Source organism: Gymnodraco acuticeps, unplaced genomic scaffold (genome assembly GCF_902827175.1).
Source record: "Gymnodraco acuticeps unplaced genomic scaffold, fGymAcu1.1, whole genome shotgun sequence".
NCBI lineage: Eukaryota > Metazoa > Chordata > Actinopteri > Perciformes > Bathydraconidae > Gymnodraco > Gymnodraco acuticeps.
The window spans coordinates 64,325-79,079 of NW_022992122.1; the positions used below are offsets into that span (position 1 = coordinate 64,325).

General features: G+C 40.9%; 1 protein-coding gene across 1 annotated transcript; it reads left to right on the forward strand.

The window, feature by feature from the left end:
* The first annotated feature begins 263 nt into the window (after nt 1-263).
* LOC117537838 lies at nt 264-9,913 on the forward strand. Its single transcript, XM_034203222.1, has 8 exons — nt 264-324; nt 2,570-2,908; nt 3,226-3,318; nt 3,403-3,447; nt 3,643-3,768; nt 7,725-7,811; nt 7,892-7,920; nt 8,515-9,913. Exons 1-8 carry the CDS (start codon nt 264-266, stop codon nt 8,581-8,583), a joined length of 849 nt encoding a protein of 282 aa, XP_034059113.1. The 3' UTR covers nt 8,584-9,913.
* The last annotated feature ends 4,842 nt before the right edge of the window (nt 9,914-14,755 follow it).

Here is a 14,755-nt window from a genome sequence, read left to right on the forward strand (position 1 = left end):
TTAACTTTTATTAAAACCAAACATTTTTACATTCTCACATTCCTCTGTTGCATTGATGACCAAATCTAAAAGTCTGATGTTACAAGAGATTTACACAAGAAAGAATAAAAGCTCATTTAAAGTCAACAGCCGTCAGAGGAGAGATGAAGTTAGAATTAGGAAATGACTTCATTATCACAGGAAGTAGGTACTGAGTTCTTGTTGAAGAAGCAGCAGGTTAGAGACTCTGACAGTCGAGAGCCAGAGACCGAGAGAGAAGCACGATGTCTGAATTCAGAAGGATCGTGATGTCTTCATTCCTGATGCTGCTGCTCCACTTTCCAGGTGAGGATGCAGAGAACACACACTGTTCACGACTGTTAATGAAAGCTAGTGAGGGCGTCGCTCAATTGAAATCGATGTATCCTTGGGCGAGATGCTGAACCCCAAGTCGCTCTCAATGGGGAACGGTGTGTGAATGATACCTTCTGTCGTGGCGTTTTGATCCGTTTCTACATTTAATATCCACGTTCCTCTATCGGGGTGTGGGCTACGACGCGCCTCTCTTTGCTTCCTAACTAACTTTGCAGAGATCGTTGTAGCGTTGAATCACATCAGGTTTATTCTTTGATCCAGGCGACATTCAAACATGAAGACAAACTTCCTCGCTTCAAAGTAACTCAAAGTTCTCCGTATCAAAAAATAACTAAAAGAACACGGTCAAAAGACTCTACCACTTCCTGTCTAATCACACCCTCAGCTGTGAACCAACGTCATGCCATATATAGACATACAGACATGCAGACATGCACGTCACATCTGACCGCAAAGAAGTGAGGCTTAAACTAACATCTTTTAAAGCGTAGTGTGACGAAGGTAACTTCATCACAGTGGACTGACGGCTTCGGGCCTTGTAGCACTTTAGTGAACAGTTTGCACTTTATTAGCGTGATTGCACAGCAGGCTACAGTTTGCTTTGCATATTTGCACATTTTATATAATTTATACTAATTATTGAGGTGGTATTTATTAACTGATTAAACCGTATTGATTGGAATGTCGTCTGGCAGGTGCTGGTCGGGTCCTCGGCTCCGCCTGAAAAGAGAGGGGAGTTAGCGAGAGCGCCGAGAGGATATATGCTGGTGTAAGAATGACAGCGGTTGAGAGTAATCAGGGTGCGAATAATATGTTGAGGGTCTGAAAATCATGACGTTAAGTTGCATTAATTGTACAAGTTACCACTGTGTAAAGTTGACATATCACTCCCCCATGTCTGTTGCTGCTGACTGTGTTCACCTGGTGCCCTGTGTTGTCTCCTCCCCCCTCACCTGTGTCTTGTTGATTGATTAGTCTGTGGGTATTTAGGCTCTGTTTCCTGTTCGTAAGGTGGTGAGCGATCCTCGTGGCTGCAGGAAGTGTTCAGGGAGAACAGCCGGATCGAGGCTGTGAACTATGTGAACTATGTGCACATGATTTTAATAAATGCCCACACCGGGTTGTATTTGGGACGTTTTGCCTCTGCCTCCTTGCTTGGTCGGGCCGCTCAACGGTCAGTCTCAGTGACTCACAAAAATAGATAGTTAAGAGTTTCCTCTAAAGCCTTTTAGTAACAAGACAAACATTCAAAGCATAATGATGAAAGGGAAATGGCTCTAACCCCTTCATTGAGCAAGGGGCACATTGCTCTGTATGAACTGGGGGTGAATGGGTGACTTGTATGTAAAGCGCTTTGAGGGGTGAGAGACTGGATGAAGAGCTTTATGAATACAGTCCATTTACCATTTACCAAGTACATGAAATAAAACAGCTCTAATATCACTAACGGTACTTTACTACGTACTATTCCTTTAATAATAATAATAATAATAATAATTCCTTACATTCCTTATAGGGCTTTTCCAGATGCTCAAAGCGCTTTACAAATACACATTACACATATTTTTTATACATGCAATGGTCACTGTGGACAATACCCACAGGAGCAAGTTCAGGTGAAGTGTCTTGCCCAAGGACACACCGGCTTTACAGACGCAGCAGCGGCGGGTTTCACCCCTGATCTGATGATCATTGCACTGCGCCACACCGTCCATCTTCACGCCTCGAGGTCATCGAGGTACTTTTACAAGTACACATTGGTATTATACATGTACTGTGGACAATACCCACAGGAGCAAATCCGGGTGAAGTGTCTTACCCAAGGACACAACGGCCTGACGCAGTGGCGGCAGGAGCGGGTTTCGAACTGGAGTTCCCCAGCACCCCCCTTGATCTGATGATCAGATGCACAGACCACTGCGCCACCCGCCCCCTTAACTGAGAGTGATGAGTTGTGTTTGTAACGTGGTGACTTTAGTGAACTCTTGCTCACTAAAACCCACATAGCAATATTCTTTAAAGTGATCGTCACACTCACTATGAACACTTCAGTTAGTGATGTGGATCTGTAATTAACTCTGGTTTGAATGTGTCGTTAAATGATTCATTAAACAGATCAACCAGAACTCTAACTCTTTACCTTTTTATATAATACATCATTATTCTGTCAGCATTTATCACGTCTATATTTCTTTCTGCTTTTTTCCCCCAACAGCTGCAGCTGGGAACGAATACTACCGCATTGTCAGAGCTGGAGATGAAGTCACTTTGCCTTGTGACAATGTGATACATGATCAGGATAAATGTGAGAGTACTAGGTGGCTCTTCAGACATTCAAGAGGTTCACCATACCCACCAGCAGTGACGCTGTTTGAAGACGGACAGATTCACAAAGGAGCCAAAGCTAAATCAGACAGACTGAGAGTTACAGAGAAATGTTCTCTGGTTATAAAGAAGGTCACAGAGGAGGATGCTGGTTTTTACGTCTGCAGACAGTTCAGATCAGGAGAACAACAAGGTCCAGACTCTGATGTTCTTCTGTCTGTTGTTTCCAGTGAGTATTTACATCATGATGTTTCAAACTGTCTCTATAGAGCAATATACTGAAACATTACAATAATAATGATTACAGTGATGAAGTTAATGTTACTCTCGTTGTCTTTCTCTCTCAATATCTCCGTCTGCAGTGACTGAACATCAGGTCAATGATGAGGTGACGTTACGCTGCTCTGTGGAGACATATAGAGGAGGATGTATACACCCAGTGAAGTGGCTGCTTCAGGGTCGAGATGTGGATAAAGATCACAGAGAGATAAACACATCACAGTCTCGCTGCTCTGCCTCTGTGACATTTCTGACTTCTCTCTTTAGTTAACACATACAGGTCTGAGTTGTTTACTTGTGAAGTAACTAATGGTTACACAAGAGAAGTGCATCTGTTTCCCTTCAGCCCTCAGTCCTCAGGTGAGAACATGTTGAGATGTTTAAATGTTTGTTTTACAGAAGTTACAGACTAAATAGTTTGTTGAGTTGTGTTTATTTGTTTAGGCGAGGACACAAAACCAGCAACAACTAAAAGCAACATGAACTCAGGTAAGGTTCACTTGATTTACTTGTGAAGTGTCTGATGGTCACAGAACCTCAGCTGTTTCTCTTCAGTCCTCAGGTGAGAACATGATGAGCTGTTTAAAATCATTCATCCTGATGCGTCACATCTTTATGTCGTGATGTGAGATGTTTACTTTAGTTTTTATAACTGTCCAGCTTGTTGTTATTTTATTCATTAAGGTGAGGATGCAGGGAAGGTGACTTCAGTGTCACCAACATGGACAACAGTGAGAATGAGAGCAGCCGGAGAGACGACCAACACTGCATCTGAAGACAATCACACAGAACAAGAGGACAACAATAAAGGTATAGAGAGAGAACAGATAGAGAAGACAAGCACACATGCAGGACATACACACCTGGATGTACTGGAAGGTGATAAGGAGTGGACTCAGATCCAACATAGTTCATAAAGGTAACATTTGATGTAGAAAAGAAGAACGGTGTGGATTATAATAAGTTGTGTGTGTATCTGTATGCTCTGTGTCTCTGTGTGAAGGTGCAACCCAGTCTCACGGCATTTCGTGTTCACCAACACGATTTTTTAATCTATTGATTCGTGTTCACCAACACGATTTGCCCCTTTTTTTCGTGTTGCACAGCACGATTTTAAAAGCAATGTATTTCTACTGCCTGCAGCACGTCTTTTTCTCCGGTCGGGTCGAGGAAGACCTGAAGCTGTGTGGTTCATAAAAACATGTTCTTACTCAATATCAAGCCACTCAGAGATGAGAACTGTACTTAAGTACAGTACTTGAGTAAATGTACTTAGATACTTCCTGTGTCACATGCGGAGACGGGCTGTGGGCGTGTTTGTGTTGTTTACTAACAAGACTATCATGGCGGCGGCGGATCTCAAGTCTAGTTTCTCCACCTGGAGATATTCTCACTATTTCACTTTTGTCGAGCACAAAGAAAAGAACGTTTTAGTTAAATGTAAGTTGTGTCTTGGCGGGTCAAAGATCCTATCTACTGCCCAAACCAGTCATTCAAATCTCTTAAAACATCTGCAAAAACAACATGCTGGGACGAAGCTAGTAGCTAAGACCACAGAGACTCAGCCGACGCCACTCCACCTCCACCTAAGCAACAGCGGCTGGATTTTAACCAAGGGACTGCTGGCCAGGGAAAAGTCGATAAAGCCATTGCACGGTATGTTGTAGAACACATGCAGGCTATTGCTACAGTGGAGTCACCCGCTTTCAGGGAGCTAGTTAGCATGATAGCATGTCCGGGCGGCACACGGCATATGGGACGGAAATCTTTTTCCAACTACCTGGAGAAAGAATATACAAAAATGGAAAGCCAGCTAATATCGATGCAATCCAGATTGCATATAATGCATGTCAAGTTGATCAACAGATTGTATTATTCTCCAATGCAATAACAGTACTGAAATGAAGGCTATAAGGGCATTAATGGGAGACCTTTTGTAAAGTAACTAAAACGTTACTTTTCACTAGTAACGCATTACTTTTTGGTGTGCGTATCTAGTAACGTAACTGAGTTACTTTTGAAATGAAGTAACTAGTAGTGTAACTAGTTACTGGTTTTCAGTAACTAGCACAACACTGCCAATAACACACAATTATCCTTGCTTTTATTTATTGGTTTAATTCCATAATCTCTGGCTTTTTTGGCGTCCGTCAGGAACTGAATTTCAAAATAAAAATAACCGGAAACAGACGTAGGCCTATAAGGGACATTTCGAGCACCATTGCGATTGTCAACATTTCTGAGTTTACTAGGATGGCCGAAGACACTACACTACCCATAATCCCCAGCTATCGTTTAGGACTACAGTCCCGTAAGGTTACGCAGAGCGTCAAACAGCTGTGTGAAATGGAACGAAACCACGCCAGACTATCCAAAACTGGAATCGAACGCCCCCCCAGAACTACACATGCTGGCTATTGTGTTTCGCAAAATGTTCTATGGGACGTCTCTACTGAACGTTTTCGTTTTTCCCACAATTAGAAGTTGCCAGTATTAAACACATTGGTGTTATCAAATGTAAAACATATAATTAATAAATGGGTGAAAATCGCTTGTGTCCATAATGCGCAGCATTAATACCCACATGACAGCTCATTGATACTTTGTAATTCTACTCCACTACAATTCAGAGGTTAACCTGGTATTTTTACTCCACTGCATTTATTTGAGTTACTTTGCAGATTCTGATTAATTATGTGAAATATAAACAACCCTTAAATCAGACTTTAGTTACACCTGAGTAAAATTCAGGGAAGGTGATTGTCAAGTGCCAACAATCAGGAGAGATATTTGATAGTTGGTGCTTGAGAAGACTAAACATGTATCTGCAATTGACATGAATGGAAACGAGTAATAAAGTATATTCATTACTCGTTATTCTCTACTAATAGTTAATTAAAGACTGTATATTATGGCTATTTTGCACATCCCTTTCAAGATTTTCAAAGGTGTATTGACATATCATATACACAACTACGGTGTAGTTATGCAATGAATGAAACACTTGGGTCACAGGTTCCTCAACAGTGCATTACAAGACATCTATCAATATGTGTGTATACCTCCACCATTAAACTGTCATATTCTGCACATTTCTTATTCTATCTACATACATAAGAGTATAATCCATATGTATAATATCAGTTAAAATAAGTGCTTCAACATAGTTAACATTGCAGGAAAGCAATATATTAGACGTTAAGTACTTTGTCAGGCTTAATATTTATCTGTAGATAGATACCCCCAAAGTTTTGTTCTTATTTAAAAGAAGACCTTAATCTGTTATTTAATGATTAAATAAAGGTTAATTCGTTTTTCTGTTTTGCACCTCCTCCTATTAATATCTTTGTACATTCTGCACTAAACTGTTTTATTGTAGAGATCACTTTATAGTATCTTCTTGATTTTTTATATTCTATATTTATACTTTCCCCCTATGAAAGTATGTACTCTTAATATTTTTTTAAATCAAATAAAACACAATAATTCAATAACGTGCTTTAACCACTAGGCGGTGCACACAAGGTACACAGCCATAATAACTTTGTATTATTAGTGTAGGACACTTTTGTTTTCGTACAACATCTGAAAATGTGTAGTTTTATTCGTGCTTTCACATCATTTTACAGCATATTGCTATACTATTTCAGACTCAGTATTTACATTCTTACATTCAAAGAAAATCAGTAATATCTTTAAAAACTACAGTCCTGTTATATCAGCTGTGCAGCGTTATGGTGTAAATATAACCTATCTGTGAATTAGATCAAATGTAAAAGTCAGCCGAATTAGTGTTGACACTGCAAGGAGACGTATTGTGTGAAGAGAAATTGAAGATGTTGTTGAATATAGTTATGATCCACGTCAAGTATTCAGTTTCGACGGCATTTTCTCAGTTTTTCCAAAGGTCTTCTCATCAGGGCTCTATAAATAAAGAACTACGGCAGATCTGTAATATACAATGCAGCCGAACCGTGTATTACAATGCCGTTATGTGATGACTTTCAAAGAGAAAAGCAAGAGCACTCGGAATTAAGTATTATTTGTATTCTTTTAAAATGTTTTCCGGATTTCATATCATATAAACACCAAATCCCAGCATGCATTGCGGCTAAAACATCCAATAAGCGAGCTTAAAACCATAGCTGAGGATCTTGGGTAATCGCTCGAAATGCCTAAGTCTGTTTCCGGTTATTTTTATTTTGAAATTCAGTTCCTGACGGACGCCAAAAAAGCCCGAGATTATGGAATTAAACCAATAAATAAAAGCAAGGATAATTGTGTGTTATTGGTGAGTAAATAGCAGTGTGTTATTTTGAAAAGAATAACAAATTAGAAGGAAAAAAAGATTTTAAAAATACAGATTTCAGTATCCTGAGGCTCTGAGCCCCATTTATTTTCCTCACAGACGGCAACAAAAGTCCGAAATTATACGATTTCAAATAAAAGCAATAACTGTGGCTTGATATTGTGTAAGAACATGTTTTTATGAACCACACAGCTTCCGGTCTTCCTCGACCCGACCGGAGAAAAAGACGTGCTGCAGGCAGTAGAAATACATTGCTTTTAAAATCGTGCTGTGCAACACGAAAAAAAGGGGCAAATCGTGTTGGTGAACACGAATCAATAGATTAAAAATCGTGTTGGTGAACACGAAATGCCGTGAGACTGGGTTGGAAGGTGACGAGGAAGCATTAAACAGCCAAGAGACATTTTGTTCATTCACATTTGAGAGACTATGTAACTCTTCTAACTTCGCTCTCCAGGTCTCTTGAGGCTCATCCTGGTGTCTGTGGGGTTAGCGGCTCTCATCATCACCGTGGTTACAGTCAACATATGGACAAGAGCTAAAGGTGAGATCATTCACAGGTCAAATGAAAACAATACGAATAAAGGTGAAATCTAATATCAACTTGTGTTGTCCTTTTTTCAGGGAGCAAAGCACAGACGGAAGAAAACATGGTGAGTTTCAACATTGAATCATTCAATGTGTGTATTATTTGTTATCCAACTTTAACAGTGGAAATATGAAAGGCATGAGAAGATGCAACACGAGATTAATTTAGAGTATTTATGTTCCAAATTAAATGATCTCAAAAAAGCAAAACAGTTCATTAAGCAAAGTAACAAAGAACAGCAACAGAATGTAATAAATGCTATTAAGGACGCTTCAAAGTGACCATGTAATTCAATCAACAGTTCTTTATAATGCTTAAAATTAAATTAAATGCAGCCAGTGGTAGCATGTTGATGTTAAAGAGAAGAGGCCCCACGACGGAGCCCTGAGGAACCCCACATGTCATATGTGTTCACTCAGATGTGTAGTTACCTGTCCTTTAAGTAGGATTCAACCCAATGTAGAACTGTTGCCTAAAGTCCCACCCAGTTTTCCATTCGGTCTAGAAATATGTTGTGGAAAATCAAAGTAAAACAGAAAAATACACACTGAAGTTACATCCTTCAAATATGTACTGAAGTAGAAAACTGAGTAAATGTACTTCGTTACTTTCCAGCTCTGCTCTGTGTTTTTACCATGTCTCTGTTCCATGCTGACAGGAGCAGAATGATGAAGATGAAGATGAGGCAGAGTATGAAAACATTGGAGGGGCTTCTGCCTCTGTGTGACTGATCAACAACATCAACTCCCCTCAGAGTCCATGCTGTCAAACATCACCTCCTCATATGTTACAGGAGAAAACAGGAGAACCATGAGATCATTGGAACATTTCTGATGCCTGAGAACACCTGAGCCCCACGAGAGGCCCTTCAGAAACTCACCTCCATGTGATAGGAGACACAGCTTATTGTATTCATTCCTTTCTGATGACTGAGAACACCTGAGCAGTGTTCATTTTGGCAGCTGTTTTAGATTTACTCTTTAGACGAAAATGGTTATTAGTTTTAGTCACATTTGAGTCATTTTCATAGTTTAATCTAGTTTTAGTCGACGAAAACTCAAAACGTTTTAGTCCAGTTTTAGTCGATGAAAAATCATTACGTTTTAGTCAACTTTTCGTCAAAATGTTTTCTCTCTTCAAACTAATTCAGTTCGGCAAATACAGGAATCTGAAATCTGAATCAAGGTGACAGCATCAAGTGTTGAAATTCATAAAGCAACATTTCACTCTCTTAACACTTTACTTTTAACGGTATGCCTACTACTCTTAAAAATCTGTGTGCAGGCCGCTGCAGCGTGTCTGTTAGGCCCCACCCCCCGCACACAGAGAGAGAGAGTTAGGCCCCGCCCCCGCACACAGAGAGAGAGAGTTAAGCCCCGCCCCCTGCACACAGACGACACACTTCAGAAACTCACCTCCATATGATAGGAAGCACAGCTTATTATATTCATTCCTTTCTGACTTAACGTCCTTTAAGTGTGCTCTCACATTCACATACATAGTTATATTACTGCTTACACTTAAAACTTAAACCTCCAGCTGTTTATTCTGTATATAATGTCTTATCACCATTACTTGTACTCACAGTACATTTGTATTCGTATATCTTCACTTCTCACTATAACTGCTGCACATTTTCAAACATACAAGCGTTGGATTGAATTCATAAAATATCTAAATTCTAATCTATATGTTTTCATTGTACTTTCAGTCAAACTTGGTCTAATCAATTTTAAGAATGTCTTTTATTTGTTTTTGTTATTAATGATTCATAAAATGTCTTATAGTTAGCATAGCGTGTACTTATACCTACAGTATATATACCTGTACTGCCTACTGTAACTGCTGCACATGCTGTATATATCTGATCAATAGTCTATACCATATATTTACTATACTCACTTTTTACTCTATGTGTATTCCTAAAGCTGAAATGCCTCCAGTATCTTAGGATGTTTTAATTAGCTTAAGTCCTAATGGAATATGTTACTCCTTTTTTTTCCTACGGCTTTAATGAAATATAATCCAAATAAAAAGAGTACTTTTAATGAATGTTATAATGAGTTGTGTTTCTCTCTCTATCTCCAACACACTGACAACACAACGCTTTGTTGGGTTTAACCCCTCTCTTTGCCCTGGCTCTCACTTTGTAAACAACATACAGTTTGTGTCAGAGCCAAGGAAGGTGTTGCACATTCAGTGGAGCTGTGGTGATATCCTGGGATCAGGTATGAGGCAAGAGAGAGAGTGAGACTGTTTGATTTGACTTACGTACTCTTCAGCGTTCTTGGAGAGTGCATCAGAGCGTCACAGAGGAAGCTCTAAGAATGGCACATCGAGAAGAGGCTAGAAAACCTGGCTAGGTGGCTATAGACCTTTCAAATCCCCTGATCAACATGCTGTCAGCTTTCAGACTGGTCCTCCGGTTCAGTCAGCGCTTCATCTGTTGAGCAGAAGCACATTTTACCAGTTCTTCCTTGGCTCCGAAAACAATGACCTGCAGGATGCAGAAAACACACGTTAAATAAACAGCTCTAATATCACTAACGGTGCTTTACTTCGTACTGTTCCTTTAACTGAGAATGGTGAGTTGTGTTTGTAACGTGGTGACTTTAGAGAACTCTTGGAAACCAACCTCTCACAGAGATACATTTTCAAACTTCTGTAGCTGCAGATGTGAAAGATCACTTCCTCATTGTCAGAGCTGGAGATGAAGTCACTTTGCCTTTTGACAATGTGCTCCATGATCAGGATGAGTGTGAGAGTGCTACCTGGACCTTCAGTGATTTCAGCAGCTCAGTGACGCTGTTTGAAGACGGGCAGATTCACAAAGAAGCCAAAGCTAAACCAGACAGACTGTTCTCTGGTTATAAAGAAGGTCACAGAAGAGGATGCTGGACTTTACACCGAACATGAGCATGTATCGAATAGAACATTTAGCAGGACTCGACTTGGACCTAAGGATTTGTCTAGAAGCTGATGAAGTGTTCTCTCTTCTCCATCATCCCTCTACGAGTTAACCTCCTCCGCTCAGTGTCCGACAGTCTGAGGGGTCAGAGAGCTTCTTTTTGAACCCCAGCAGAACATGCAGGTTTCATTTCAGACTCTGTCTAAACATTTACAAACCCTCCATGTTCAGTGCGAGCAGGACGTTTCTAATGTCTGGGTTGTTAAGTTTCTTTGCAGTTTGCTCGTCTTCTTCCCCTGCAGCAGGGCAGCGGTGGACCGGTGCCAGAGTCTGAGGAGGAAGAGGAGGAGGAGGAGGAAGAGTGTTAACGAGGCTCAGCCAGCGAGGAGGTGAAGACGCTGCAGGGCGACCTTTGACCTCCGAGAGGAAACTCTTTCTCTCTGACTGAGCTGCCTCCAGCGAGGTCGAGATGAGGTCAGAGAGGAGGAGGAGGAGGAGGAGGAGGAGGAGGAGGAGGAGGAGGAGGAGGGAGGAGGAGGAGGAGGAGGAGATCTGAGTACTTCTACTTTTACTCAAGTACAACATCAGAGTACTTCTCCCACCTCTGATCAGAACATATGAACAACTTTAACATCAGAAATTCTGTGTTTTCTTTCATGAAATATGTAACTCCCCCCTCCCCCCCCCCCCCCCCTCTCAGCTTCTTAAAACATGTGTTGCATTCCTAAAATGACCCCGATACGCAACAAACAACGTACATTGGCAACATCAATAAAACCTGCTACTACAGAGGAGGATATGATGTAATAAAGTAACAGACAATGAAGATACTGTATCGCTGCTGCTGCACCGAGATGTCCCTCAGCAGCTGGTGGAGACACAAGATACAATCAGACTGTAAATTGGACTCCATCACGCAGACACTCACATGTTTCTAAATCTTAATGTTGCTCTGCGCCTGAAACTGTTTGCTCACAAGTTGGCGGTTAAAAAACCACGTTGTAAGGAGACATGTCGGAGCTTGTTGCGTGGTGTGAAAACAAATCGATAGCAGAAACTTTACGGAGTTTTTCTTCAAGTCCCCGTTGGCCTTTTTAGACCCAAGAGAATTTATCTTCCTACAACTTCTCCAAACTCAGGTCATCCCCTCATCTGTGGTTCTGATTATATATTACATTATACTGTTGAAAGTGTTGAAATGTTTTGTCTGCTAACATTTGATGAATATAAGTCAGTGTGCAGAATCTTATCTCCTGCTATCACATTGTAACATCACATATGTTATTCCTATGGTACTGTATGGGTATACCTGCTACCGTATTCAATGTAAATATTATTTTAATGTTATTGTAGTTTTCTTAAAATAGTTTTTATCAGTGTTTTTAATTCTTGTTTTATTTTCATGTATGGAACAAAAACAATAATTAACTGGCAATAAACCTGTTTCTGATTCTGCATCTGAGCTAAATATGAGAATAAACTACCTTTTTATTTTTACGTTAAATGCTCCATATTCCTCCCATAAAATGAGCAGTGAGAGTGCCTTTTGATTTTAGTGCCGCTAAACTGTGGAAGTCACTGCCTCTCAATATTTTAAAAAGAAAATTAGAGACGTATCGTTTAAATCTGGATTTTAATATAGTATTAAGTTATAACTTGCATTTTTATTTTATTTAAACATTGGTTTTTACATTACTTTTTATCCCTGGTGTTACATTTTATTCATTTTCAAAAATGTTCTTATTTAAAGGTCCCATGTCTGCCTGTTTTAAAGAGTACCTGACCTCCCTTTATCTTAAAGGTCCCATGTCATGGCCATTTCTACTGATCATAGTTCCATCGTTGAGGTCTACTAGAATAGATTCACATTGTTCAATGTTCCAAACTCACATTGGTTTCTCACAGCATCCCTGTATAGTCTGTGTATTCACTCTCTGTCCTACACGGCTTGTTGGAGCTCCAACTCCCCCCCCCGCACCCCGCCTCCCTATGAGCCCAGTGGCCGTCTGCGAGACAGCGAGACACCGCGGAACCCAGCCCGAAACACACACACACACCCGCAGCCTGGCAGGGAGGAGAAATCGGCGGAGCTGCAGCTGAGAAAAGATTGAGTGTGTGTGTGAGGAAGACAGGTCTTTTCTGTGTTAGAGTTGGACTCGCTGCAGGGTGTACTTTGAGGGTTTGTGACTCTGCAGACCGTTTACGTGCAGACAACATCCATAACACACAAGGGGACGGGTAATAACCGGAAAAGCATGGGGGCCCTTTAAAAACTCCAAATTGTGTCATTTACTGTCTATTTTTCTTTCTTTTGACTGCATTTTTGGATGAAAGGTGGTATAATAAGTGTAATCTATTTCATCTCCATCTTCATGACTTAATCTGTTACTTCTTGGCTCTGTTATGTCAGTAAATTGTCATAATTAATTCATCTTCACTTTGGATGAACAGTAAATCGGGTTATCGTAGTAGGGAAGCTACTGTAGAAGCAACATCTTTCTTTCAGTGTGTGTGTGTGTGTGTGTGTGTGTGTGTGTGTGTGTGTGTGTGTGTGTTATCCTAAAATAAACCCTAAATGATCTTAGTCTGGGCTCTCTCAACGACCTGGAGCTCCTCCTGGTGGACAGTTTCCTGTATTACAGCCAGACTGAGTCATTTCTGCAGTCCCCACAAAAATCAAACTAAATGTTTTCCTACTCTACCCCACCAGTCTTTATCATCTTCTTTTTTGAGTGTCATCATTTATGTTTCGATGCAAAGGTAAAACCAGTAACATATCGGCACTAACATTTTTTTTTACTACTTTGACCTACGGTATTTAGTCAAGTTGTGTACTTCCATTAACCCAAATGTTTCCAACAATGTTGAAACCCCTAGAAATAGTTTTTTGTAACCAAGGTAACGTCTGAGGTCTGTACTAAGAAGCAGGATTTGCGGTTAGCGAGGTAACTTCAGGTTTAACTCAGAGTTTTCTGTCCTACGAACAGTGGCGTTTCTAGGTGTACAAAACTGGGGGGGCAGAAAGAGGTCGGGGGAGAGAGAGAGAGAGGAGAGAGAGTGGGGGGACAGAGAGAGGGGGGGAGGAGAGAGAGAGGGGGAGTGTCAAATTACATACTGAAGACCACAGGAGCAACACTGTGAGCGCATACATTTACGTACACAGCGTGGGGATGTCATAGTAATGCACCTTCATACATGGAGTAAAGGTCACCATCACAAAGTAATTCTTAACAATAACAACAACCGTAATGCTTTAGCATTAAAACACCATAGACTGTAAATATAAGGAAAACACAGACACTCATCATCGAGGTCACAATATCAATCGATCCAGCAGAGGCAAAACACAGAAGATCAACAAAATATATGACATAAATGAACTTACCAAAGCTGAAGGCTCACTTGAAAAGAAAAGCGGCACGGCGGTCCTTCCTCTGACAGAATGTGTCACTTTGGGGATGAAGTCCTGTAGTTGCTGGATCAACTGGCTTTCAATTGAAAGCATGGCCAATGCGTTAAGTCGCGGCTGTCCCATGGTGTTGCGAGTGAAAGTCTTTATCCTTTTGAGGGTGGAAAAGTTCCTCTCTGACTCGGATGTCGTCATCGGAGTTGTCACTATTATTTTGACCAAAATAACAGTCTCAGCAAACGTTTCCTCCAAGTTGTTCTCGTGAATGGATTTCAACAGAGACAGGGCAGTGTTTCCAGTGTGAAGCTCACTGTGGCGGTAGAGCGTGGTCAGCTCAGACTTCAACTTCTCCTTGTTTCCCAACGCAGGCCAGTTTCACGGCGCAGTCAAGCTCAGGTGTAGGAAATGACAGGACATGCTGTGGGAAGAATGAGCTGTCAACAAGCTTTGCAGCGATCAAATGGTCACTCTGTGAGAACCTCTGTTCCACCTGTGAGATGACTGTGTCACAAGCCTCCTTCATCACCGGCGCTGTGCTGCTGACTCGTCGGCCTGGCTCGTCTGTTCCATCATGAGCAGTGG

Coding starts and splice junctions, on each gene's coding strand:
- LOC117537838 (XM_034203222.1), top strand. CDS start 264: ATGTCTGAATTCAGAAGGATCGTGATGTCTTCATTCCTGATGCTGCTG. Junction 2,909..3,225: donor TCTTCTGTCTGTTGTTTCCA/GTGAGTATTTAC, acceptor TTCTCTCTTTAG/TTAACACATACAGGTCTGAG. Junction 3,769..7,724: donor ACAAGAGGACAACAATAAAG/GTATAGAGAGAG, acceptor TTCGCTCTCCAG/GTCTCTTGAGGCTCATCCTG.